Consider the following 27,213-nt stretch of genomic DNA (forward strand, 5'->3'; position numbering starts at 1 on the left):
AGAGGCACATTTCTGAGGGACAATTCATAGCCAAACCTGGCTCCTCTGTCTAGATGAAAAGGAAGGAATGGATGAACGCAGTGTTTCAGCACGGTATGCACAGCTGTTGGCAAGAACGATGAATTCACACTAAATTAAACTCAATTATGGTGACTTTTTATTCTTTTCGCAAGGTGTAGGTTGAGTACTGACATGCATCCCCTGGAGATTTGGAACTCCTCCAATTTCTACTACAGATTCCTTGTTGTTCTAGTAAACGGGCCATTTAAAAATTAGAAAAATAGCAATTAGATGATGGCATCCTGAGGTGGACCAGCACACAGTGTAAAAAGGGCTGACACTCCTGCCAAAGCGCCTGGTCACAAGAAAGAAAGGGATATGGATCCGAGAGGAAGAGCTGGCTCTTTTTAAAAGCACTTCATTGGACGTCATATTTCATTTCTCAGAAAGTATGAATTAATTTGGAAGTTCAAACCGGCATCTGCTCTTGGACCAGGGAATCAAATGACACACTCGGGACAGGCTTGTTAACGGCTGCTCTCTGGCACTCTCCTGGAAGGCCATCTTGCACAATCTTTGATGGTGGCGGCCTGAGCAGTGGCCACCCTATGAAGACGTATTAAGGCAGGGCTGGGGGAGGGGCACTCGGGTTTCACAAACACTGGCCCCTGACTCTGGAATGCTGTTTTCAGGTGTGGACATTTCTACTGCATGACTTACATGTATTGGCTGAACTGCAAATATACTTTTCCCATAAATAGAATCCTTTATTGTCTCTCGTGTTCCTTCCTTCAAGTATGTGTTGCCCTTTAATTTGCTAAGGGCTTTATACTCTAAACACTAATACAACTCTTTGAGGGAAGTACAGTTCAATAGGTCAGCAAAAGGTGGATACACATAGAAGAGAGTCGTCCAGTCACCAAAGAGCCCATTTTATGACCACGACCCTTAGGCCAATCAAGAAAATCTTGGACATTAGATCTTGTCTGGGTCATTTTCTGACTGAAGAAGTTCCGAGGAGACAATTCTCATCAATTCTAAAGGAAGGAATCGAAGAAGCTTATACAGTCTATTGGATATCTTTTGAACTTTGGAATATAGGACATTTATTAAATTTTTATCTCATTCATTTCTCTTTTAAAACATGTACTCTTTACTCAGTTCTCACCTCAGAATGCCAGCATGCCATCAGCACACCTTTGCCTACTTTGAGAGAATGCCTAAGGTGTGCAGAAGGTCCCCCAAAACGGAAGGAAGGAAGGAAGAGAGGAAAGAAGGAAGGAAGGAAAACAGGAAGGAAGGGAGGGAAGGAGGAGGGAGGAAGAGAGAGAGGGAGGATCAAATAAATAACGGAAAAGAAAAAAGAAAGGGAGTAAAAGGAAGAAAGAAAGAAAAGGAAACAAACTTCCCATAACCAGTCCATGGAACCAGCATCCCTCTCTGAGAGAGAGCTGTATCCTGGTGAACAGCCTTCCCGAAGGACCCTCCTTACCCTTCAATGTGAAGCCCAAGGCCTCCTTCCCCCAGCTACCAGTTAGAACCACACATACACTTTCTTGGAAACACGCCATCCAGACACTCCACTTCACCTGGAAAGAACCTAGTCCAGAGCAATGGCTGTCTCTGCCTGTCCTGGTCCCTCAGGTACTTTGATGCCCCAGTGACAGATGCCCTGACGGCTTACCTAAAGCATGGCTGAGCCTCATCTGCTTGCTACCCATCACTGGGGGCTCAGCAGCCTGAGCACATAACCATGCAGCATCAACTCAGAAATGGGTTTTGCTAGGTCTCCAAAATTATGACATATTTTCCTGAAAGCTGTGGAAGAGAACACATATCCCCCTCCATGCCAAAATAAACCATTGTTTTTTGTTGCCTTTTAAGAACCTTTAAAGACCCATTTGTATCACCAGAGGACGACATCAGGACATATCCCACTCGCTCTGGGCACTCAGCACAGGCTCCATCACGGGATGGGGTGGAAGGAAGAGAGGAAAGAAGGAAGGAAGGGGAGGACGCAGGTCTAAGCAGCCTGACCGGAAGGGATGCAGAGGGAAGCAGCTTCATGTCAGCTTCATTCCCCTTAGCTGACACGTTCCAGTTTTCAACCTGGTGCTCTCTTATAATTGGCACCTTTCTGGGCAGCTGTGGGTATCTCTGCGCCAGGATTCCACGGCAGGGAGGGGAATTGGTACAGAACCTCCGATGTCAACATTGATCCTTTTCAAGGAAAAGATCAGAAACAGCACATCCTCAGGACAATTAATGCCAGCAAAGGGAGTGCTCTCAGAGCCTCCCCTCAGCATTAGAGTCCCAGAAGCACGACTCGTTATTGTTTTTTCATCGAAAAATTGTCATTAGTGTGTCTCTGATAAGCACCTTTCTCTAAGGACTTCCTAGCTCTTGAATAACTGGTGTCTAAAAATACAAGAACACATGTATCCTCCTCGAACCTATCATGGGTAATTTGCAAATGTCTATCTCTCTATAAGTATCTTTAGAAGAGGGTAGATTGACAGGGCAATACAGGAACACTTATTTATGCTGCACAGAAGGCCTTTATCACCTATATGCAAATCTATTATCAGGCTTAAAACACTGTCAGAGAGTCTCAGTGGTATTTTCAGGTCCCTTATACAGATGCAGAGAAAAAGGTTGAAAGGTTTCTTTGGATATAAAAGGAAAGGGGAGCGAAAGAAAGAAAGCACTACTACAGTTCTGCATTAAGAGAGGTTTAATAAAAGATCCTGTGGTTTGTTTTGCTGAATTATTGACGGTTCCCTGGCCATAGCAACACATGACCCACAAGGTAGAAGGCTGGAGCAGCTCTGTCTTTACAAACAGGGCAGACTGAGGAAAGTTCGTGCAAACAGCAGATCCTATCAGCGTTGGCTGTGACTCATTTGTCTGCCAAGTCATTGCATTAAAAAAAAAAAATAAAGAGGGCGTTGACCTCTCTTGCTCTAGGTCTTGCTTCCCAGGTTTTGGCAAGAAGCCCTGGAAGGGAAATCCCAGCCCTTTCCTCCTTGGTCAACCCTGGAGCTCTGCAAGGGATGGATCCAATGCATAAGCCTGGGGAGGTGGAGGGGCTCCTTCTCTCCTACTGACTCCCTCTCTGTTTACCATTCTGACTCCAAATAAAGGGAGGGACTCTATTCCCAGTGGTTTCTCGTTGAGTCACTCACCTTTCATACCACTACCTTCTTCTTGGAATGTGTTACGAGCAGTGGTCTGATCTTCTAAGTGTTCACTCCCACCACTTCCTGAAGAGGCTACACTGCTTTGTGGAGACAGGGGGGCATGATCGGATGGGAGGCACTGGGGTCCTCTAGCTCGCAAGTCCTCATGAGACATCCATCCATGTCCTAGAGGCTGGTTTGGCACATTCATGGGTGGGGTAAGGGACACAGATCGTTTCAAAGGGCTGTGGTGTGCCTGGCCTGAGAGAACTGGAAAAAAAAATAAAATGAAATAGGTTATTCCCCCCCCTTTAGCCTGGGCCACAGAAGAACCCATAATACCCCTGAGAGAGGCCACTAGCTGTCTCACAACTCCATCGGTGGTCATAGAGGATGAATACAGGCCTTGCCTGGTCCTTCCCTTCAGGGTGGCTGAAAAGGATGCTGTCTACATCTTGGTGGGTTGGGTTTCTCCAAGGAGGCTACACACCTATAGTGCCCACACATCTGACCTTAGCCTTTGTGGGATGGCATCTAGTTTTAGCTCTAAATAGAAATCAGGATTCACAGCAGCACACCCATAAATCAGGGGAGACTTGACAGCCTGGCAAAGTGGCTATCTGCCAAGAGTGAAAAGAACATGTGCTGGACAATTTTTTTAAAGACACAAAAAATGACATTAGCCATGTGGTTAGGGCGGACTTCCTGACCAGCAGGGATCTTTGCTGGGCTGAACTAGAAGAAGGTAGACTAGTCCTTCCAACCACGAATCAGGGGAGCTATCACCTCTGAAGGGGGTGCAGGCTCAGCAAGGGTCCCAACACTAACACAGATCTCGGGGAATGGAACACCGGCGGCTGTGTGTGAAAGGGTCGATTCTTTCCCTTGGCTTCACAGGTTACTGCCAAGCTTTATATTGAAAACACTTCCAGGTAACAAGGCTTTCATTCAGAAGCCAGTGGGGTGCTCTTAGTAAGCCGGGAATGGTTTTCACTAGCATGTTCAACCCTTCCGCATAGTGGGCAACATCTGTGCAGCCCCCATTTTTAATTTCTTTTCCAGAAAACTGGGAAAAAGCAACAAAATTCACAAAACTAGCCAAATTAAATTGAGGTCATTCAAGGGAGGTATTTAACCAAAATTAACGCCGAGGGAGCCGACGTTACCCTTGGTTGGTTTTTCTGGGCGTATATAGTGACAACTTTACAAAAGAAGTCTATTCATAACATTCTCTCAGCACTGGTTCCTGACAGGTCCAGTTTATTCTGACTGCGGCAGTAATAACATGGAGTGGAGCCACATGCATTTTTAAACATTTTTCAGGGAAGCCATTAAGTTCCATCTTAGGCTCTATTCCCTCCAATGAGGTATTGGCTCTCCCAAGTCCTAACTAGCACTTCTTTGCCGGTGTGGATCTTTCTGTGTTTTTTTGGAAGCAGACCTGACATCTCAATGTAGGAAGTTCTGCTTTGCGTTAAACTGGATTTCTGGTGGGGCAGCACCCACATAAAGGCCTGAGTGGCAGTTTACCTTGCCCCCCACTTAAAAAGGTAAACACCAGACCCAAAAGGCTGCATGTTTCCAGAAGGTGTGTTTGGGGCAGAAGCGGTGCGGGTTGGCTGCTTGTGGTCAGCTGACATTAACCAGGCCCTGGGGCAAGGGGGCTCACACCTTTATTGTCAGTGTTTCTGTTTGGCTTCATGTGGCCAGAAGGGCAGCCTTGTGTATGAAAGGGGGATAATGAAAAGGGCTAGAAACTTCCTTATTAACAATAAAGGGATGAAAAAAGGCAGCTGCCGAGTTTAGTATTTGTAATCTGAGAAATTTCTAGTTTGGGTTGATTCTATCAAATGCAAGGAATTATCACATAACTTAAAAATATGCAGAGGGAACATTAAAAAAAATTTTTTTTTCCAACCCTAATAGGCTGAAACAGCTTGCCTTTACACTAAATAGACTTGGAAAGAAACTATTTAAAAAGGCTCCCTGGAAAATGCATTGCTACCTGGTTGGATCAGAATTAGCAAGAGAAAAAGAAAAGAAAAAATAAAAAGCAGAAAAAGAACAAAATAAATAAAAAGGAAGCAGCAGCAAAAATGAAGAGAGAAGCCAATAGGAAGAAAAGCCAGACATCCAGAAAATCCATTTCATGCCTGTCTAAGTATTTGTATAAAATTGGGTAGACTTTTTTAGGGCTGCCCGAGTGCTGGGACATTTCAGCATAGATGCCTTTGCTTTCTGCCACCTCTGCAACCATTTCAGAATATCTGGTTCTTGCTCTGAATGGTGCCAGCCAGTTGTGCCCCAAATGGACATGGGGGCTCCTTTTTACAGGCAGGATTAGAGTGAGACTGAAACCATATAAACTGGCCTTATCAAAATGAGAGACACAGCTGGGAGCTGGCAGAAAACCCTTAGCACCGACCCTGGTTAGAGGCGATCACTGAATCCATACCCATGGGTGGTAACTCTGCTAAGATCCCCTTCTTTGGATGCTATGAACAATACCACACATATGTAGCAGCTGAATTCCATTATCGGGTGGAGCCTGCTTGCTTCTTTCCACCTAAAGTTGTCTTACCATCCATGCCACCTCCTACTGATTGGCATCCGTGGGGAGGCTGGCACTCTCCAAGGAATTCGCTGGCTACTGAGAATAGAACTAAATGTTTCCCTAACATAATGGGACTTATAAGTATTTATTCACAGAAACCTACACCTATTTCCTCATACACTCCTTGACTGAAGTCACAGGGCATGAACTTGGCCTCTGCCTCGAATAAGACATCACTTATACCTAAGGTCCCAGGGCTTTTTCCCAATACTAAATGCTCTCCTCGTCTACGTCATATAGACTTCCCACAACTGGCACCAAACCAGAGAATGTCTCCTTAGGATCGACCTGCCATAGCAACCAAGCAAACTGTCTCCCACTAAACTTCTGATCTGCAGAGAAGGCCATGGGGTTTAGAGCCAGGCTGGACACGACACCCAAATCAAAGCAAAGTCGTGCTGGACAAATGCCTCATTTCTCCAAAGAGAATACAGGCTTGTCTTCTCCTTCCTGCAGGAAGGAGACTGAAGCAGGGGCCGGTGACCTGCCAACAGTGCCACTTTGGGTGAAGACAAATCTTCAGGGAGAGGTAATAGTGACCTCAAAGCTGATTTTGGTGTTACTTTGTGTGCTGGAGTACTCTGTTTGGCATAAAGTGGCAGAGGACAAATGCCACGAGAAGGAAGAATTCCAGAAAACAGGCCACACAGTCTTGGGATTGACAAGGTGGCCAGCGGTAGAGGATTGATCGTTGCCCCATTGCTTCTTTTTTTTTTTTAAGAAGGGCATAGCTCATGATGGCCTATGTGGGGATCGAACCGGCAACCTTGGTGTTATCAGCACCACACTCTAACCACCTGAGCTAACTGGCCACCCCTCCATTTTTTGTTTTTGTTTTTTTAAACAAAAGAATTCATATGAAGTGGGGATAAATAGAGGGAGAATGGATATTCAGGCAAAATTAAATAAATAAATAAATAAATAGGTAAATAAATTCCTTTTCCTAGGGAGGAGAGAGCAGTGAAAAGACACTCCTGAGAAGCTTCTCAGCGCTGCGTTAGCTGCCCCAGAAGGACCCTAGGTTGAGGCAGACCTTTTGAATGTCCACGCTTGCTGACTGCTGTGCAGGCGACAACAGCTAATGCTTCATTCTGATTTATGCTGCTCCCAAATCCTATTCAAATGATGCAGAATTAAGTACACCTTGAAAAAACCCTCAATATAGATTAGTAATTGGCAAGTTCCAGGAAAACTAAGGTCCTAAATTCACATTGCATTTGTGACTTTATAATACTGAGAGCGTAGGGCCAGCATGTGTCAGGGTAGATTCATTATATTGAAAATTCAACTAAAAATTACCCAAGGGAGCAAGATCACACATGCCTCTTCAGCTCTGGAAAAACTGAAGCTAAAACGTAATACTGTGTGCAGGATACAGTCAATATTGCTTATACTTTTAGAAATTTCAGGTATGTACACATAGGTATGTGTGTATGTATGTGTGTATATATACACGTACATATATATATGAGGTATATATATATGAGGTCTGACAATTAAGTTTGCAAACTTGTTTCAACGATGCTGCTAACTATTTTGATATCAGAGGGATTATTCATTACGAATTTGTACTAACTGGACAAACAGTTAACCAGGCTTACTATTTGGAAGTGCTGAAAAGGCTGCATGAAAAAGTTAGACGGCCTGAAGTTTTCGCCAACAATCCATGGCTCTTGCATCACGACAATGCACCAGCTCACATGACATTGTCTGTGAGGGAGTTTTTAGCCAGTAAACAAATAACTGTGTTGGAACACCCTCCCTACTCACCTGATCTGGCCCCCAATGACTTCTTTCTTTACCCGAAGATAAAGGAAATATTGAAAGGAAGACATTTTGATGACATTCAGGACAATCGAGGGCAATAATACAACAACAGCTCTGATGGCCATTCAGAAAAAAAGTTCCAAAATTGCTTTGAAGGGTGGACTAGGTGCTGGCGTCAGTGCATAGCTTCCCAAGGGGAGTACTTAAAAAGGTGACTGTAGTGATATTCAGCAATGAAGTACGTAGCACTTTTTCTAGGATGAGTTCGCAAACTTAATTGTCTAACCTTGTATATGCATACATACGTCAATAGAATACTATAATTTTGGGGACACATAAATTCAAGTAAACCAAAAATAAATAATAAATATTGAGTAAGTCTAGTGGAAATATGGAAAAAGCAGCTAAAAATAATCTTGCCACAGCAGTCGAGTACTGTGATACAGGTACAGAGGCTCTTATAACCTGGCAATAAACTCTGTCATGCTATCAGGGCCAGCCAACTTCTCTGACCTCACCAAACCTTATGATTTCTTTTTCATCTCCAAGCATCTTTAATGTGACTCCTTTCAATGCCCTTTTAGGGGAAAATATAATATCTGGCTTGGAGCTCTGCTCTTTTAAGTGTTTTCTTGAAAGCCTGGAAATCGATTTATTTCCTATTTCCTTTGACCAACCTTGACTTCCGTCTCAATTTTTAATTGTTGAAATAAGATTCAGAAAAAGGCTTTTCAGGATATTTTGTGCTCTTTTAAGAAAATGAGGTACAATTACTTTTTTTGCCTTCTAAGATGACAAATAATCGGGCTTGTGGAAAGAGAAAGGTTTCGGATAGTGGCCCGTTCTCTGAACTATCTCCTTAGTTCACTGTCAGGTTGGGTACTATTATCACTGTCAAGGAGGCAAGTAATCCCCATAGGCAAATAGTCCAGAGAACTGGAGCTTGATTCTTACGCCAAACTTTGTTCTAACAAACTTTAGTGGAGATTTTTTAAAGATACATTACACACTTCTCTGCTCTCTTTAAATTTATACATTGGCTGCAACTTATGCCTTAAAAATTATTGTTATGAGCATAGATTCATAACATTTTAGAGCTGAAGCCCCCTGAAAGACAACAGAATTCAATCATTCCCAAGTTGTGAGTTCTGGTCCCCTGGGTAGTAAGAACCTGAGAATCCCGATGAGGACCCAGCCTTGTCAGCAGATGAAATACTGTTCTATGAATGGTTTTGATATGTATATAAAAAGTGTTAGAATGAATAAAATGTAAAAGTTAAATGTTGCTGAATTCATACCTCTTTTTGTCACTTTTTTTGATCAGCAGATTCAAAGCACAAATATTGTTTTACGAAGACTCCAGTTGTTTTATTTGTTAGAAATTGAGTCATGAACTCAATAAACAATAGAGATGGCTGATCCTCTCTGCTGTCTCTGTTGAGGAGCCTTCCATAGGCAACACAGGTGCCCTCAGGACCTCGTGGGCTTAAAGTCCTCTGTGCATGCCTTTCAGAGGTAGCCTGTTCCCTCAAATTCAGTCAACCATTACTTCTCATTGCTTCCACTGTGTTTCCATCTATTTCCAGGCTTAGCATTTTGTTCTAGAATCTAGACTGCTAATGCTTTTTTTTTTTTTAAAGGACACTAAATATTCTCATGCTCCTAATGTCATCCTCTTTCACCAAACCAAATAACCTGTCTTTTCAACCCAAGGTTGGACACTACATCCTCATCGGGACCTTATGAGTTCAGCCACATAGACATGATTTGCAATTTTAATCTTTTTCTTCCCAAGCCAGTCTCTTCACTTATAATTCGAAAAGCTGTCCTCCTCACAGAAAAACTTACGCTTTGTTAATTTTTCAAATTCTAGATGCTCATAGGATGGAACTCCATCCAACTGCTAACACAACTAAACTTTTCAAAAATAACTCATTCTAATTTAGGGATTTTAAAAAGTAGAATGAGGAGACTAAGCATTAGCACATAGTTTTAAAATATTACCTTAGAATTTCTTTCCTGAATTAAAAGGTCCTGGTCAATTCTCTACTCTGGTGATATATGCTGTGTGTGTTAACCTACTAAGAACAAACACAGGGAATATTCTACTTAAATGATGTTAATGGTGTATTTTAACGACATCTTCTAGACCTCCTCCTAAAAGAAATTGAGAAGTGTCAGTAAAACTTTGCCAAATACATCAATTTAAGGGCTCACAATATATAATTCTTAAGTTTTGCTGCAGGATATGGCTTGATACTTGTCAAGTTTAAAGGAGAAAAAACTCAACCCATTTCCAGCTACAAAATTGTTTCAAAGTTACTAGGGGAGTGTTTCTGTTCATTCCCTTAGAGGTAGGCCTGCTTATCAAGCATCTTTCAGGTGGCATCCCAAGAAAGTCTTCTGAGAGCACGGATTTCAGAGCTTCTAAGGAACTGCTACTAAAAGTTGTCCATTTTCAAAGAGTTCTGCTAACACCACTTGTATGAATAATTCTAGGTTTTTGCTTAAAAAAAAAAAAGCCAACATTTTAGCAAGGCTCAGTGGTGAAACAACATTAGACCCTGGATCCCTCTTCTTTAGTTGGTTTTGTGGTACCACAACCAGTAATCTGAGGCCCTGTGGTGGGAATTTTGGGGGAAGAAAAGATTAATAGTAGTGCAAGAATACATTAAAAAACAAAAAACAAAAAAACAAAAACAGAGTATTTGATCAGTGACATCATGCAAAAAAAAGACAAAATAACACCAGTCACATTTATGGCCAAGTACAGATTTGTGAAGGGCGGTGGGAAGAAGGAGGGTATTAATTACTAAGGTTAAAATTAACATGCTCTGCCCTCAGTGCTTCAGGGGATAGATTAAAAGCAAATCTGGAAGGTTATATGCCTCAACTCTGCATGCTTGCTCTCTGCTTCTTGTCCAAAGGTTTGGAAAACCAGGGCTCCCAACATCTGGACACCAGAAGATGATTCCCTCACACTCCCTTCAGACTCCACCTCATTCTGGGGGAAGAAGACAGAACATGCTTCAAAGCCAAGATGTGGTTGGTGGACGGAGTGTTCCCGACAAGCCCAAGAGGAAGCCACACGCTCTCTGGGAAGAGAAAGTGTACGCTTGCCTATGCAACAAAGCAAAACAAATGGAGACTCTAGAAGAAGAGAACGCCACAAAGAACATCACAGCGAGGTTAACAAATACACGTGGCTAAATCTCTTTGTCCTCACTAAATCTCATCTCCATATAGTATTGACGTGACAGCATTCTGATGCAGGGAAAGGTACCTGAGAGGCTTTTCCAATAATGTGAGTCCCTGTCACTGGTGTCAGCTCTTATTACTCTACAGATGGCGCAGCCTTTGGGCAGAGCAAAGATGTATGTTTCTGCCTTCACATTATCACTTAAACATGCGGGCTTTTAAGAAGCAAATTAGAATGTTTCTGGCAGACTTTTATAGCTGCATTAATCTTTGGTACATTTCATTTGTCCTCTTTTGTCAGTTTCTATAATGGCAAAACTGGGTGTCATCCAGTAGAAAATCTATTTTAGATAACTGCTGTTTGACTTTACATTGTCATTATTTATGAAATAAGTTAGACAAGAAGCCAATATATACATTTTATAGAAAACAGCAGAATCTTACTCACAAGTTTAACTTCAAATTAGGCAGTCCTAAAAGGAAACTGCCCAAATCCTCTCATTCCTTTCTATCAAAACCAATGACATCAACTATGGAAGTAATTCGATACCACTGAAGCAGATGTTTAAGTTAATTCAAGGAACCACCAGATCAACCCAGTCATTTCTAAAGTCCCTATGTATTGGATTTACTCTCTTGCATTGTTTCTTTTCATATCTATAAGTTATATCTATATCTACTTAACCCTTCGATTTGTCCACGGAATTTCTACTCAGAGTGAACAGATGTCCAGAAATGAGCTTAGCCAGAGCTGCAGAATTTGAATCATTTTGTTTATGATACCAAGTAAAGAAAACAATTGTGTTAAGCACGTGGCCAGGAGTGGATTTAAGCAGATTTTTCCTTTCCCAATGTATCTGTAAAAATGCTCCAGTCGCTGTGTTTAAGAGAGAGAGAGATGGTGGAGAAACTCAGAAAGATAGATGTTTAATGACAAAACTTCCCTCCTATCCCTTTAGAAAAAGATTAACTCTCAAATTGTAACTGTTGCCACCTCAGCTCACATATCTATCCAGGAAGTACTTCGTAGGTTTACAAAACGCAAAGCCCATCCTGTGCCTAACAGCTCCCAGGCTGCTAACTGAGCATGGGTACCAGCAAAGCAATCCTGGTTTGGAACTGCATATAGCCAGGGTTTCAAGATTGAGCAACCAACCCACACATGCCACCCCCACCCTCACCTCCAGAGTATCGGTCCCAAGAGCATGGCCAGAGTCGCTGAACAAATCATCAGGGTATCCCTTTACATCTTGACACCACTAGTAACACTTGTCCAGAGAGAAGCAGGTCAATCATGTGAAAGGGGCTAACAATGGCTACTTGAAAACCTTGTCTACTAACTTATGTTTGAGCTGAACTCCAGGCAAAGTCTTCAGGGCTGTTGGAGCTTAAAAGCTCCCAGATAAGACGGCAAAGTGGCTCTTAAATGTCACAGCACTGAGCAGGCAAGGACTGGCATCATTAGAAGATTCCTGAATCCTACTGCCATTGGGGTCTCAACTCAGCACCAGCCAAATGCATGACTGGTGCCAGGATTTCTCTAAGCGTGAAACTCTGAACCTTTGCCTCAATCAAGCAACGTTCTTTTTTTCTTTTCTTTCTAGTGTTAGGAGAAGGGTTGTAACGAATTAGAAATGTATTATGTAGTCTTGACTAATTCTTAACTTAGTTCCTTCATAGAAGAATGAGAACTGGAGATTCTCAGCACTGCGGCTGGCAGGGCAATTTACTTATTAGGGAACGGGTTCTTGTTTTCATTAAAGCATTCAATCTGAATGTCAAATGTAACAATACCCACAAATGACCATTCAAAAAACAACAATTTGAGCTTACATTGCTAATTGTATGATTTTTTGTTAATTAAGAGAAATTGGATGGTTTGGGGGTCTCCTGACTTCTCAGTTATATTTGATTAAATCACCATATGATTTATAACAAGCTATTGAGGCTTCACACACCCCAATTCCTGCTTTCACTTCACCTTCAGCCTCTTCTCAAATTCTAAACTGTCACAACCTGACCCTGTGGGTGTTGGAACACGGTGATATTGGTACTGTGTTTGTAAAATTGATTTACTGTGGTCTGTAATTACACATAACGATTTGAATGTTTGACTTGGCACTGCATTTTTCATTTAAACCATACTGTTCTTCCCTACCCCAGAGAAACAGTGTTTACGTAATTGCTCTCAACTCATCTACTTGGGTATTATAAATCAGTCCTGCAATAAAAGACTTCCAGAGACACTGCAAGCATGAGGTTCCTGGCATAATTCAGGCCCCAGGATTGTTCTAGTCTAAGAACAGACTTGAACAGCATTCGTTTCTTATTGAATATGAGATGGCAGAGCGGTCTGGAGACTTCGGAGCTCAGCAGCAAAGAGAACGGGGTCACCAGGCTACCAGGAGGGCTGGGCTGCACCCACGTGTCCACCTCACATCCACAGGTTGCCTCCCTTTGCTCCTCGTCTATTTCTGGGTCCTCCTTCCCCTGCCATACAAATTGTGCATGTGTGTTCCTCTATTACATGTCTTATATACCCTTGATTCTCATTATTCACAGATTCTGCATTTGCAAATTCACCTACTTGTTAAAATGTATTTGTAACTCCAAAATCAATACTTGCAGTATTTCATGGTCATTCATTTTCATGGACATACTCAGAGTGGCAAAAAATTTAAGTCCCCGATGTACATGTTCCTCGCTGAGGTCGAACAGAGATGCTGGTCGGCCTTCCTATTTCAACCTCATCCTATAAACAAGGGTCCATTTGAGGTCTTTTTCGTGCTCCGTTTTTCTGACTTTGGTGGTTTTGGTTGGTGATTTTGCTGTTTAAAATGGCATAGTGCTGAGGTGCTGGCCAGTGTTCCTATGTGCAAAAAGGCTGTGATGTGCGTTACAGAGAAAAAAAATGGGCGTGTTACATAAGCTTGGTTCAGGTATGAGTTATAGTGCTGTTGGCCCTGAGGTCAGTGTTAATGCATCCACAATATATACTAAAGTGTCTTTGAACAAAAACACACATAAAACAAAGTTATGCATTGATCGGAAGAAAATGTGAGGCTTGCAGGACCCTAATCCTGTGTTGCCCCTCGGAGCAATGGTTCAGTATTTGCCAATTCAGTGTTCATAGTGACTTTACAGAATGTAATTACTGCAAATAATGAGAATCGACCAAATGTACACCAGGTGTGCCAAAAAAATGTACACATTTTAAGAGATGTTATCTATGTATTACTTTTTGAAGTCGAGTTGAATTACGGTAGCAATATACAACAGTATGACATTCGCTCAAAAGGTGGCGTTAATCAAATGAATGCTAGCGTCATTCCTGTAGTACAATTTTGATACAGTTTTTTCCTTTCTTAAAATGTGCATACATTTTTCTTTTTTTGGCACCTTCTGCACATTGATACAAACTCTCCATTCCACCTCCCATCCTGGGACATTTTGTCACACTTGCCACATTTTTGTCTTAGGCTACTGGTTTCCAACTTTTGCTGCATGCTCAACCCCCTTAGAGACTTTTAAAAAATCCTGATGCCCAGGCACCATCGTGGATCAAGTAACTGGAAATCCCTGTAGTGGGGCTGAGTATCTGTAATTTTAGATGCACCTGGGTAGTTTTAATGGCTAGCCAGGGCTGAGAACCACCGTGCTGGGCTATCTTCTTGCCTCAGTGTTCCTTCCTCTCAACTTTGTCCTTCCTCCTCAGGTTGGCTGTTACTTCTGTCTGGTCTTGATAACATGCCCCAAAAGATTAGGCATCTTGTTTCCTTGGCAAGTGGTTTTTAAAAGACAACATACAAATCACTGCTTCTCCCACCAATATCTTGTTTGCTTTGGGTTCACATGCAGAATTCTGCTCTGTCTTTAGCCCAGTATTTTATCACTCTTGACCTGTCCTCCAGGTAAAATAAATTACATTTCAGTATCAGAATTACAACCCTAACAATACCTGGGCAGAAATTTCTAAAGACTCCCTAGACAAATGTTTTGACTTTGGGGCAATAGTTCCTGCCTCTTGCTGCAGCCATTTCACCCTTGCTCAGCAGGAAGAGTGAGTCAGGGGTCAGTTCAGGCCCTCTCTGACCGTGAACCAGCTTCAGAAAGCTCCGAGCACATTTTCTCTTAGTTGGGAAACTCGCTTGTTGAGAGTATAACTGGTTTACAAAGAGCAATTCTTGTGCTCTAGATCCATGGGCCAGTAGCACTGACATCATCCAGGAGCTTGTTAGAAAGACTGGCCTCTCAGGCCTCATCCCAGACCTACTGAATCAGGATCTGCATTTTAAGATCTCAGAAGATTTGTGTACACATCCAAGGTTAAGATGCACTGGCCACACACCCAGCTCTGACTTGCTGGCTGGACACTTTTTCTCTTGACGATGGGCTAGGCATCAACCAGAACAAAAGCAGCCCGATGAAGTGAGAAGAATTTGAGATTTGGGTTGGAAGTCATATAACCTTCCTGTGCCTCAGTTTTCCCCATTAGTACATATCAAAGGATACATAACAGGATTTCAGAAAATATCAAATCATTTAATGTATATGAAAACGTTTTGCAAACTGTAAAGTGCTAAAGAAATATGAGTCAGTTGTCAGAGTAAGAATAACCCAATATAAACCAACACTGCTGATGGAAAAATCAACTCAAAGTACTAGCCAATCTGAGGACATTCATGGAGCATTTTCAGCATATTACGTGTGGTATGAAAAATATGTCTGCTTACTTGACAGTGTTTCACACACTTACAAGAGACAAACTTTCCACCATGGTCTGTCATACCAAAGAGAGTACCTTCCATGCTATTTCAGAATTCTTATCTATCCTGACAAACTTTCCTCTGCCTCAACCAGAGTGATCTTCCTTTGATTCAGACTCAGCTTGGTGTCTCTTCTTCTCCCACACATTTTGTGTTCACATTTCAATTCCATTTTCTTGAAATTCAGGGCATGTGAATCACCTTTTTTTCCATTAAATTTCAGTGTCCAGAACTTCTCATGAGACCTTGTCTTTGACTGCCCAAAGTTCTTATTGAAGATTCTAAGTACCTCTATTATATTTAGACATTCAAGCTAAGAACTTATTACGTGGCTGGGTGACATTGGTTCTTCATATGCAAAGCAAAGAGGTGGACTAGATGAAGTCATTTATTCACCAGACACTTGTAGAGTGCCTATCATGTGCCAAGCTCTAAAAGCTGAGGGCACAATGTTAAAAAAGCTATTACAGCCCAGTGGATGATCTTTCAGCTCTTTCCTGAGCCAATCTTCTATGATGCTATTTAATAACATATTTATGCAGTGTCGTTCTCATTTGGACAAGATATTTTCCCCATATTATTTATTTCTCCATATTTTTTTAAAAGTCTGGCTTGTAACACCAATAGAATAGCTAGCCAGGGTGGCAGGGTAAAGGAACTGCCAGCTGCTCACCACAGGCTAGGTTTTGGAAAAGGGAAGGCACTAGATCATTCCTCCCCCTTCCTGGCTCAGCCCAGTGCTCTCATTTCTCCTTCACATTTTAAGCTCTAATGGAAGGGTGACTGAATGACTGAGTGCTCTGTTTCCTTACTCTGTTTCCTTTTTACCTGTCCGGAGCTGGGGACACTACACTGTCATTTCCCCAAATGTAACCCAAAAGACTCATCCTTAAGGACTACCTTTCCTGATCCTTCATCCTCTGAAGAGGAGGCCAGGTAAGACTGAGCATAGCAGCCCTAGCTACCATTTGCCAGTACCGAGTACCATGTTTCCCCAAAAATAAGACCTAGCCGGACAATCAGCTCTAATGCGTCTTTTGGAGCAAAAATTAATATAAGACCCGGTCTTATTTTACTATAATATAAGACCTGGTCTTATATAATATAACATAACATAATATAATATAATATAAGACCATGTATAATATAATATAATATAATATAATATAATATAATATAATATAATATAATATAATATAATAATATAATATAAGACCGGGTCTTATATTAATTTTTGTTCCAAAAGACGCATTAGAGCTGATTGTCTAGCTAGGTCTTATTTTTGGGGAAACAGGGTGTCGGGTACTTAGCAGAATATGCATCCATATTGTTCTATATAATCCTCACTTAATGTTTTATGAGGTAGGGTCTGTCATTACACCCTCTTTCCCCTCCGCCCCATCCACGTTTCACAGATAGGAAGCTGAGGTGCAGAGGATGAGGGACTTGTCAAAGATAAGAGAGCTAGGAAGGGGCAAGAGCCAGATTCAAAGTCTAAGTAAGGTTCTCTGACTTGCAGGCCTGCATTCTTAAGCCCAACATGGCTTCTCACGGCCAAGAGAAATCTGGGCTTAGACTCTCGGCCCTGACACTGAAAACTCAGTGTCAAAACCCTGAGCATGTCCGTTGGCTCCTCAGGGTCTCAGTATACTGGTCTGGAAAACAGTTACCACAACGGTAGCTCTACCGGCCTCCCAGGGTTTCTGTGGCATCACATGCTGCCTGCTTATTCCTACGTTCCTTCCTCCTTCTCTCCTTTCCCTTCCCTTCCCTTCCCTTCCAGTAAATTATTTGCTGAGCATCTGCCCTCTGCTGGGCACACGCTGAGCACGAGGAAGGATGATGAAGGCCCACTAAGATGATGTATGAAAGATACTTTTGAAATAAAAGATATGAGCTGTTACCTTCCTAGAGAAAGAGCTTAAGCTAACCTCCTTATTCATTCACTCCTTCAACAACTAGTGAGCCTCTCTGTGCACAGGGTATTGTGCTAGTCACTAGGGCTACAGATGCCAAGAAGAGTACAATAAAAGACAGGACTGAAGACGCAGACAGTAGCTTCCGTCATTTATTAAGTCATCACCTTCTATCATGTAGAAGCACACAGCAGCTAGGAGCTGTAAGGCAGTGTTAATATTCTAAGTAACACTTTACTAAAGGTGAAGAATTGCTGAAGGAAGTAAAATTTTTAGGTGATTTCAATTTCAATTAATTTGTCACAGTGTCTCAAGGACTAATGAGAGTTTCTGAGGGGATGGTAATGTAACAGGACCAAGATGCCTCTGAAGACTGGCTCTCCATCTTAGGATGACAGTATCAGGGGAAACATATCAAAGTCAAAAAACTCTTCTATCTTGCTTCTATGGTAAATATGCAGGTTGTTTCCTTGCAAGTTGGCTATTCCACGCAAGAATTTAAGACCCATGGCTTTGAGTAGCATGAAGATTCCCTAGAACTGAATTAGAGATCACCTGCTCAACTGCAGGAAAAGCATCTCTTTTCCATTTGGGCTTTTTCCAAATGGCTCACAAAGCTTATGGTTTTGGTCTCGTGTGGGTGTTCTGAGGGCAGAATCAGGCAAGCATCTGCATAAAAAGCCAAACCACGATCTTTTCATTTTAAATTAAATGCAGGAGGGGCAGCAGACTTAAGAGAAACAATCTAGCTTTTTTTTTTTTTTCCTTCAAAGATGGAAGATAACCACAATGTTACCCTAAACGAAAAGCTGTGCTTTGAGAATGGCTCTCCCCAAAATGAACACTGACTCACCAGGTGCTCAGTGGGATGGGTATTGAGCTTTTCATTCCGGAGTCAAGCCCTCAAGAGAATTGGTAGAGAGAAATGCCAACGTTTTATTGAAAAGTACATAGATGTTGGTGGGGTTTAGGTGCCCAAAGGAGTTGGTCCTCATGGAATTTTAATGATGGTGATACATTTTTGGGCCCTTCTCCCAAAACATTATTTTCAAAAGACCAGAAGGTGTAGCACTGCAATTTATTTCCCTCATTTATTTACTCCATAATTATCTCAGAATTCCAGAAATTTAAAGCAGGAAGGAACTTTAAAAATATGATTTAGGAATCATCTAACCCACCCCACTCCCTGTCATTTTATCAGTTAAGGAATCAGAGGCCTAGAGAGACATACCAATTTCCCAAGATTACTCAATGAAATTGATATTGTAGCTAAGACTAGAGTCTCAGTGTTTTCTGTCTTCCTCAATCATATTTTATGAATGGTCACTAGTCTTCATATCAATGTCATTGATAGAGAGGAATAGCATAATAGATCCGTGATCTGAAACAGATAATCCCTCATTAGTGTTATTACATTGCAGGACCTACATGTTGAGGCCTATAGATTTGTACAACAGTGTAAACAGTGCAACTATCAGGAAAACTTCAATCTTGAAGAGGGAGTTATAGGGGAGGTAAACATATTTCAGACATTCCCCATTAAAGATTTTAGTTTAAGAACCAAATTTATTCCCATTTAAAATCAACAGCTATGAGTAGCATAAAATTTGATTTCACTACCTAATCCTCAAAGATCGAGATAATTAAGATAATATAGTTATTATTTATTGGGCTATAGGCATTGTACAAAGCGATCTACATTACATGTCGTTCATTCATTTATTCGTGCAACAAACATTTATTCAACATCTAAAGATACATCTGGCAGTGTTTGGGCAATGGGGAGACTGCAGTGAGCAAGACCAGGTCCTGGTCCTCTTGGGACTTATATTCAAGCAGGGAGATTAGATAATAAGGAAATAAATTAAAATAGATTTGCAATTTATGCAGATGTTATTCTCTTTTGTTAGGAAACTCACTAAAATGACAACAAAGGCATAAACCCACTAGGAAAAGGACGCAGGAGAGAGATAACAGGAAATGACAGTGGGTATCAGTAGACTACTGAAGTCAACACAATTTTGGAAGCTGCAAAATAGAAGGACATGGGGTAACCGACTAAGTAGAACAAAGAAAGGCAACATGTATGTCCACAGCAAGGGGAATTATGACAGTTCACAAGGCAGAACTCCCAAGATGTTCAGAACTCGGAGAGCAGGTGCCTCTCTCCGAAGGCAGAGGTGCAGAAGGGCAGAAAATAGGAGGTTTGGTAGACAGTATGTCTAAGGTACAGGGTGAGCCTTAGATTCTCCCCTCTTACCCCACAAAACCAAGTGACTGTCATCTTAGCACTTTCTCCTAACAGCCCCTAGAACCCTGGCAGCCAGCCCTATATCTTTCAGAAGACAAGGATTCCTCTAGGGCAAATGCACTGCTTTACGAAAAAAGAATTACAGTTGGTGATATGTATGAGTTCCAACAGCCAGGCCAGGTCCCTGACTGATCTCTCTGTGGTGAAATTCACACACATAAGCTTCTAGTGCCTCCCTCTTAAATGAAAAAACTCTTGCTTGAGATACAGGGTCCAAAACAAAAAGGAAAAGAAACTCCAAGGAAGCACAGACAATGTTGGGAGCAGAATGACTCCAAAAATCAACTGTAATATCTTCAGAGATATTAGAAAAAAATTTGCACCTATCAAACAAGAACAGAATGCAATACAAAAAGAAGCACTCAGAGAACAAGAGAAAAACTGTTGCAATTTGAAAGTATGATAGCAGAGATTAAAGATTACATAGTAGGTTTGGAAGATAAAGTTACAGAAATCACCCAGAAAGTAGAACAAAAAGACTGGACGTAGGAGAGGAAAAGTTAAGGAAATTAGAGAATCAGTAGAGAATATTTATTATGTGATGAAAAGGAGTCCCTGGAAGAGAAAAAACAGAAAATTAATGAGTGGAAATTATTTTTAAAATTTGATAAAATTGCCTAGACCTGGAGGAGCACACACGTTTTTAAAGTAGGAGGGCTAGCCTGAGGGTAACGGGAACAGACTGGAGTAGGAGAATAGAAGGATCCAGGAAGGATGTCTTCAAGAAAAGATCGTACTTAGACCAAGGAAGACTTTCACAGTCACTCATGGGTGGTGATTATTACTTCCTTTTTAATATGAGAAAATCAAGGCCAAGAGAGGTTAAGGCATTTCTCCAAGGTCACACAGCCAGTAATCAGTGGGACTCAAACCTAGATCAGTATGACTCCAAAGCTCTGAACCATAATCTGATATTGCCTGAGACCTTTCTAGACTCTGATTCTGGCATCAGGTGTACATTAATGACCCTGCCAGATCTGTGCTACCAGCACACGTTCTTGAATTAGCCAGAGTATAACAAAGGAGGGAACGTTGAGACGTGTGGGGTCATTTGCTCCAACTCTTTCTTCAGTTTTAAAAACTAGGCTGCCTCCATTGATTGGTAGCTTTGGGAGGTGGATCTAAGTTGGGGCACTTCTGGAAAGTCAGATTCATTCTTTGAACTATAGGACTTGAGGAAAAGCAAACTTCTCCAGCACCAAAGGGAAGACCCCCCAACTCCACTCTGTGATGGGCTTAGAGATCGGATTCCCAGTGGGATGCTCAGGACCATCCCACTTGTCTGAGGTAGAAATGTCACCCAAGTTCCAACTGGATAGACCTGGCATTGGGATTCCATGGATTCTTTAGATTGAAGGTAAATCTGGGTATCAAGCAGGTTTCCTCTAGAGTTCCAACAGCTCAGCCAAGGGCCCATTCACATCTTGGCCAGTCTGCTGATTCCAAGGGTCTGAGTCTACGCTGCCAGATTAAAAAGAGTGAGAGGCAGAAAGGGAAGGTGTCTCTCTGCACCCTCCTTTCCCAAAGTCTGGATTCTTAAGGGAACTACCCTAGTAAATCTTCCTTTCTCAGTCCACGCCATTGAGGGAGGCACAGTAGTGTCATAGGGTTAACATATCCCGGAAGTAAACCATTTACCCAATATGATGAAGTAGAGTGGGAAAAACTGACATGCAGGCAAAAGCAATCTCCGGGGTCAAGGAATTTCAGCAGCCCTGTTGCCTGAGTCACACCAGTTTGCGAGTTTGACCTCTGAGTGTATAAAGCGTCTTGCTCCTAAGCCATCGCAGGGGCAGCCAAAAATGAAACAGCCTTGATGAAGGATAGGAACATATCTTTTTTCTTGGCCACTTTGTGGCGATTTTTCAAGAAGTAAACATGAAATCCTTTACCTGCTCTGTCCTTTAAGAAAAAGCACTTATTTCTTGTGTTGACCTTTCTAGAGGGTTTGTTCATGCAACTGCAAAAGGATGGAAGACAGCTCACACGCAGACATGTGGTTGTGAACGAGGAGATGGTCACGAGTGTGACCCTGGCATTGAGCTATCCCAGTCGAGAGCTTAAAGAGCTTATCTCTGAGCAACTGCTTCTCCAGTACCCCATAATTAGCCTGCTCTCTGAGCGGCATACAGATGGAGTGGCTGGGGAAGAGGAGCAAGAGAATGACTCTAGAAGCAAATAAAACTGATGCAGCTGTCTCTCGCAAGAGAAGAGAAGATCACCAACAGAAAAATAGGGAAAGAACTGTGACCACACAAAACTTTAAATTTCATTTCACAAATGTCACGATTGAAAAGCAAGCTTCGAGCAACACATCATTTGCTTGCAGGACATCTACTTTCTCTGAGTATTGACAATACTCATTCCTGAACAGCAGTGAGCTATGTAACAAGGCTTACCTTGAATTTTTGGATCTGCAGCTCAGATTCAGATTTAGAGACTGGCTGGTCTCAACCACACTGTCGGCCTCATAAGCAAAGTAGAAACACTGTTGGGAATCAAAAATTCTCAGACTTTGAAGTGGCGCACACAATGCTTTGAGGTTCCAGGTGAATTTGGAGCTACGTTGCCAAAAGTAAGCAAACATACAAATGTTCATTTTCACCCAAAGATGCCATTACTGTACTTGTAGTGGGATACAAGTACATTCAGTTGGGATATTAAAATTACTCTAAACCTAGCAGAATTAATAACAGTATCACAGGCACAAAATAATTTCTTGGATAAAAACGAACATATGTGAATAACTCCCTTCTCACACCCTGTCTCCCCGAGGCCTAATGACGACTCCGAAATTCTTCCAAGCACGCTGCAGACTTGAGCCTTCTCCCAATGTACCCAGTGGATGCAGACCCAGACATTACTTTAGCCAAGCCCTCACGTCAACACTTCTCCTCAGCAGGTTCTCTCTCCAGCTCCTAAAAGAACTCAGGAAGACTTCACTCTGCATTTAGAAGCTCAGCCTGAGGTGGGAATTAGAGCCACCACCTGCCCTCTTGCCCATCCGATGCCGCATAAACGTGACTTGTTAAAAACAGCAAACCAACCCCCCCCAAAAACAAAAAATCACCCAAAGAATTCCAATTTACCAATCAGAGAACTATTGTACACATTGAAAAAAAAATTACCTGATGAAATCCTTCCAATATTTATTTTAAAATACTTTATAGATGATTAACTTTGATAGAGAATCTCAGGAACTGAGGCCCTTAACCTGTTTTAAGAGTTCCTGCCAATGAAGATTAATTTGAAACTGAGACAAGTTATACCCCAAATCATAGCTTTAGTCAACGGAAAACTGATAGGATGCAAAAAAACGGTCATTTCAGGCAACATTTTAAGAATATACCCACTGTGTTAAAGGAGACTTGTCTATAGTATACGTTCTCTTCCAGATCTTTACCTTAATACTAATGACAGATCAGGCGAGTATGCTCAGTTTCTTAGTACTTGCCACTGTCACACCTCTTCCACTGAGGAAGCTGAATTTCCAGACTCTGTAAGATAGTGTCAGGTGCAGCAGTTATCCATCGATGCTACTCAGAGACTAGACTGCCTCTCTGGAAACTGGGACAAAGGGATCCACTTCTAATTTTATTTTAACTTAGGTACAGCAAAAGTTGTGTGTGTTTTTGAAATCCAAAATGGGTAATAGTTTTTGAGACAGAGCCCCAAAGCTCCATGTCCCTGCTCCCACTGAGGAAAGGTTTGACTTAGTGGCACTGGAATAAAACCAGTAACATGACAAATGGTTGTCAGCTCTCTTGAAACAAAGAACCTTCAAACAGTCCCCTTTTCTTCCAAAAGAATCCCATCACGATGATGCTACAATCACAGAACAAGAGTGGTTTTCGGGTGGCCTGCAATCTAGGTGCCAGGCAATTGAACCTGGTGAGCCTCTTTTTTTTTTTTTTTTTTTTTCTTTAAGCTCGGAAAGGACAGAGAATCCACATTTGGATTCTACACACCCTGGAGTTTCATCATTACTAAGATCCTCACCCGTAATTTTTGCCAATTTTCTTGTCTTTCTATGTGGCACAGACTAAGGAACTCATGATAGTGCTCTTCCTATTAATAAATGTTAATATGTTTCTAAATTATCAAATCACTTCTTACTTAGCATTATTACTCCAGGTTATATAACCCTGTCTTTTCTTTTAGAATATCTTTTTTCCCTCTCTTTCCTCACTAACATCTTCATATCTTTTCCATTCTCTCTCTATATTTTTACTTTAATAGGTAGTACATGGCACTAGCATGGTACTTACTTCAAACAGTAGAGTACCCCCCCCCGCCCCCCGCAACTCTGTCTGCCAGACTTCCCAGATCCGAATTTTAGGTAGTAGTTACTGGTGTTTCCATTCTTTTTAATATGAGGGGGACCAAAATCATATCAGATTCTCACTGAGCATGTAATTAATGCTGAATATAGCAGGGGGATCGCTTCCTGGCTTTGGCAGGTGCCAGTTTCCTTAGACTAGCCGAGCACATTGGTTGGCATTTCATTTTCCTCCCCCGTCTCACCCCAATATAACAGCACTGAATACTCATTATCAGCGCTCTGTGAGTTGGAGATTTTTCTACCTAGGGAGGAAAGAATGAAAGCACGAGAAAGAGTCCTAGGGGTCATCTAACATCATGCCTTCATAAAGAAGTGGGAGTCCCTGAGAGTGTAAGATCATGTGCTGAGTTGTAGGTGGAGTGACTTTCCTAATCCATTGTCCTTTACACTGTAAATTTACCTTTACATCATTTATCTGCATTAAATCCTATTCTGTTACTTAAGGATCATTTTTATGAATTCAAATAATATCCTTAACACTTACTACTATTTTTTTTTTACTACTAATTTTTTTTAAAAATTTACTTTTGTTAGCAATGGATCCCCAAGAAGCAACATCAACAAATTTTTACCTTACTCTTCCTTTTTTCTTTTTTCTTTCTAGTCCATTTAAAGGTGTTCAGTAAGACGCATCACTAGAACAATCCTTGGGGGGTACTGGTATTTGTGGAAGGCCAGCTCTTTGGTTCATTGTAGAGCTAGTCAAAGTGTCTTGATTTCAGTTTAGTACATTATAAGAGCTTTGTCATAGGGCTGCCCCAGGGAACCTATTACACCCTAGTTTACTGCAGAGCCTGGGCCAGTGGAAGAAGCACCGCTTACTGTATCAGCGTTAACAACCAATGCAGGACTAATAATGGTAAGGACTATCATTTGTTTTGCATTTCCTACTGACAAGTGCTTTACACACATTTCTCATTTAATCCCCACAACAACCCTTAGAACTAGCTCTCTTAACGCATCTTCACTTCACCAACTTGCTGGACCAACTAGAACTCTCGCTTCCCTTTAGATTCCTTACTGGTGACCATGGCTCATTGACTCCTCAAGGACTGTAATTTATTTGTGTGCTTCTGTTCCCACCAGCTGACTTGTAGGTGTACCAACAGTCAGTGGAATTTGTCCCCAAACCTGACTATACCACTTGCACTTATTGTGATAAATATATAATATTAAAAAGTACAACAGCAACAATGATATGTGAATTATAAGTTAATTGTACAAAAACTTTGTTACATGCTTTAGAAACATTCATTGTTTTGCTTGGCAATCTATTGTTGAATTCAGGGTGAGAAAACTATTAAGCTAAATTATAAAAAGAAAAAAAATCAATCTAGAAAGATTCTGTACTCTGATTTTTTTGCAAATGTCTTCAAACTCCTGCTTCATTTTAAAGAAATCACAATAATGCACCAAGGGTGTGACTGATGTAGGAAAGACAAAGAACAGCCCAAGACAGGAGCCCTGCCATCAGAGAAAGGGCTATCGTTCTATACAAAAGATGGCACATGAATGCATATATTTATGCTTTAAGTTAAAATAATATGGTTACGGTCTTATGCCTTTTTAAAAATTTTTATAATTCCCTGCTTTAAATGGCTATTGTGATTAATACATCAACTACCCATCCTGATCAAGTCAATTGAGAGGCCTTTTACTGAAATTAGTTCTTATTCTATAGATGAGGGAAGGAGGTTTAGAGGTTAAGTAATTTGTCCCCGGTCACACATCTGGTTGTTATTGGTGGAGCTGGAATTTAAAACCAAGTCATCTGACTTCAAAGCCATGTTCTTGATCTTGATCAAGACTGCCTCATCATTTATACCTCAAACTTGAATATCTAAAACACCACTTTAGCCTTCTAATTTCCTTTGCTTTGCAACGTCTTACTGTGTCAAGGAGGAAACTAAAGTATAAAATAACCTGTTATAAATCTTTTAGATCCATATGGGTTTTGCTGGACTTTTCCAAAAGAATGCATCTTAGCAAGGCTGGCTGTGAAACAAGTCTCTAAAGCAAACCCAGTGTTCTCATTGGCTCTACTCTCTAATTCTAGCCACGGAATTTGTCTATGGAAACAGTCCAAATTTTTGGCGAAGAATGATTACCCCAGAGTATGTTGGGAATTTTAGCCTTTCTCCAGTCCACAAAAGTCCTTCATAGCATTTTCCAGATTTTGGAACCCCCTGACTACCTTGCTTCTCCATCTCCTTACCCCTGTCTTACTTGACTTACACCTGGGATTTCCTAATAGTATATTTTACCAAATAGAGTGTTGAGGACTAGGGTGGGGTTAGTGGAATGGCAGGAATGACATGTACCGTGTTTAAGAGTTAGAAAACATACCCCAAATTGATAGTAATTGCTGCCACTAAGATTTACCCTCACTTGAAACCATGAAATTTAGGGCTTAATTTACTTCATATTAAAGACATCAAAGATAAATATATATATTGCTACATTCATAATACATCTTTCCTCAGTGTAAACATGAGTTTGTCCCCGGAAATCTTAAAAGTGAGAAAAGAAAAACATAAGTCGATGCAAGATTAAATCATTCCTTGTCCAACTGTTCGTGGAGTAGCCATTGATAGACTGTGACTCTAAGTCTTGTGAAATAATAGAAATTATAGGACTACAGAGCTCAAAGTCTTCAAAAGCCATCTTATTCATCTCCTTATTCCTCCCCTCTTCCAGGCTAGTCCAATTTAAGCCATTTATTCCAGCCAGAATCTACTCTATTTTTGAAGTACAGTGGAGAATTGGAGACATTACTGCCTTCCTCTGCAACTCATCTCGTGTTTAATAACCCTCACTGTCATTAGAGTCTAAAAAAATCCTCGTGGATTGGAGACAGATGGCCCTGCCTCATGACCCAGGACGCATGCAGCCCATGCAGGTCTTTGACTTTTCCCAAGCAGTAGGATCTCCGACTCACAATAAAGTAGCCAGCTTCTTGCTTACTCTAGTGTTTTTCTGATTGTTCTTCCCCAAGCCCCAGAAAACAAACACTAGGCATGGTGAGGAACAGCACAGTCCTGTAAAACCGGGGGACTTGGGAAACGGGAGGAGGATTAGGCAGCGTCCGTATTGGGTCCTCCGAGACACCGCTGAGCCATC

General features: G+C 41.5%; 1 protein-coding gene across 2 annotated transcripts in view; it reads right to left on the bottom strand.

Annotated features, from left to right (window-relative positions):
* SAMD4A (sterile alpha motif domain containing 4A) overlaps positions 1-27,213 on the bottom strand; it is a 219,004-nt gene that overhangs the window by 48,705 nt on the left and 143,086 nt on the right. The window contains exon 4 of one of the 2 annotated variants that reach the window (XM_033107809.1): positions 3,186-3,449. The exons of the other annotated variant lie outside the window; for it this stretch is intronic. Coding sequence (XP_032963700.1) covers positions 3,186-3,449 — 264 coding nt within the window. The remainder of the gene's footprint in view (positions 1-3,185; positions 3,450-27,213) is intronic. 2 annotated transcript variants of the gene reach the window in all.

Source organism: Rhinolophus ferrumequinum, chromosome 6 (assembly GCF_004115265.2).
Source record: "Rhinolophus ferrumequinum isolate MPI-CBG mRhiFer1 chromosome 6, mRhiFer1_v1.p, whole genome shotgun sequence".
Lineage (NCBI taxonomy): Eukaryota > Metazoa > Chordata > Mammalia > Chiroptera > Rhinolophidae > Rhinolophus > Rhinolophus ferrumequinum.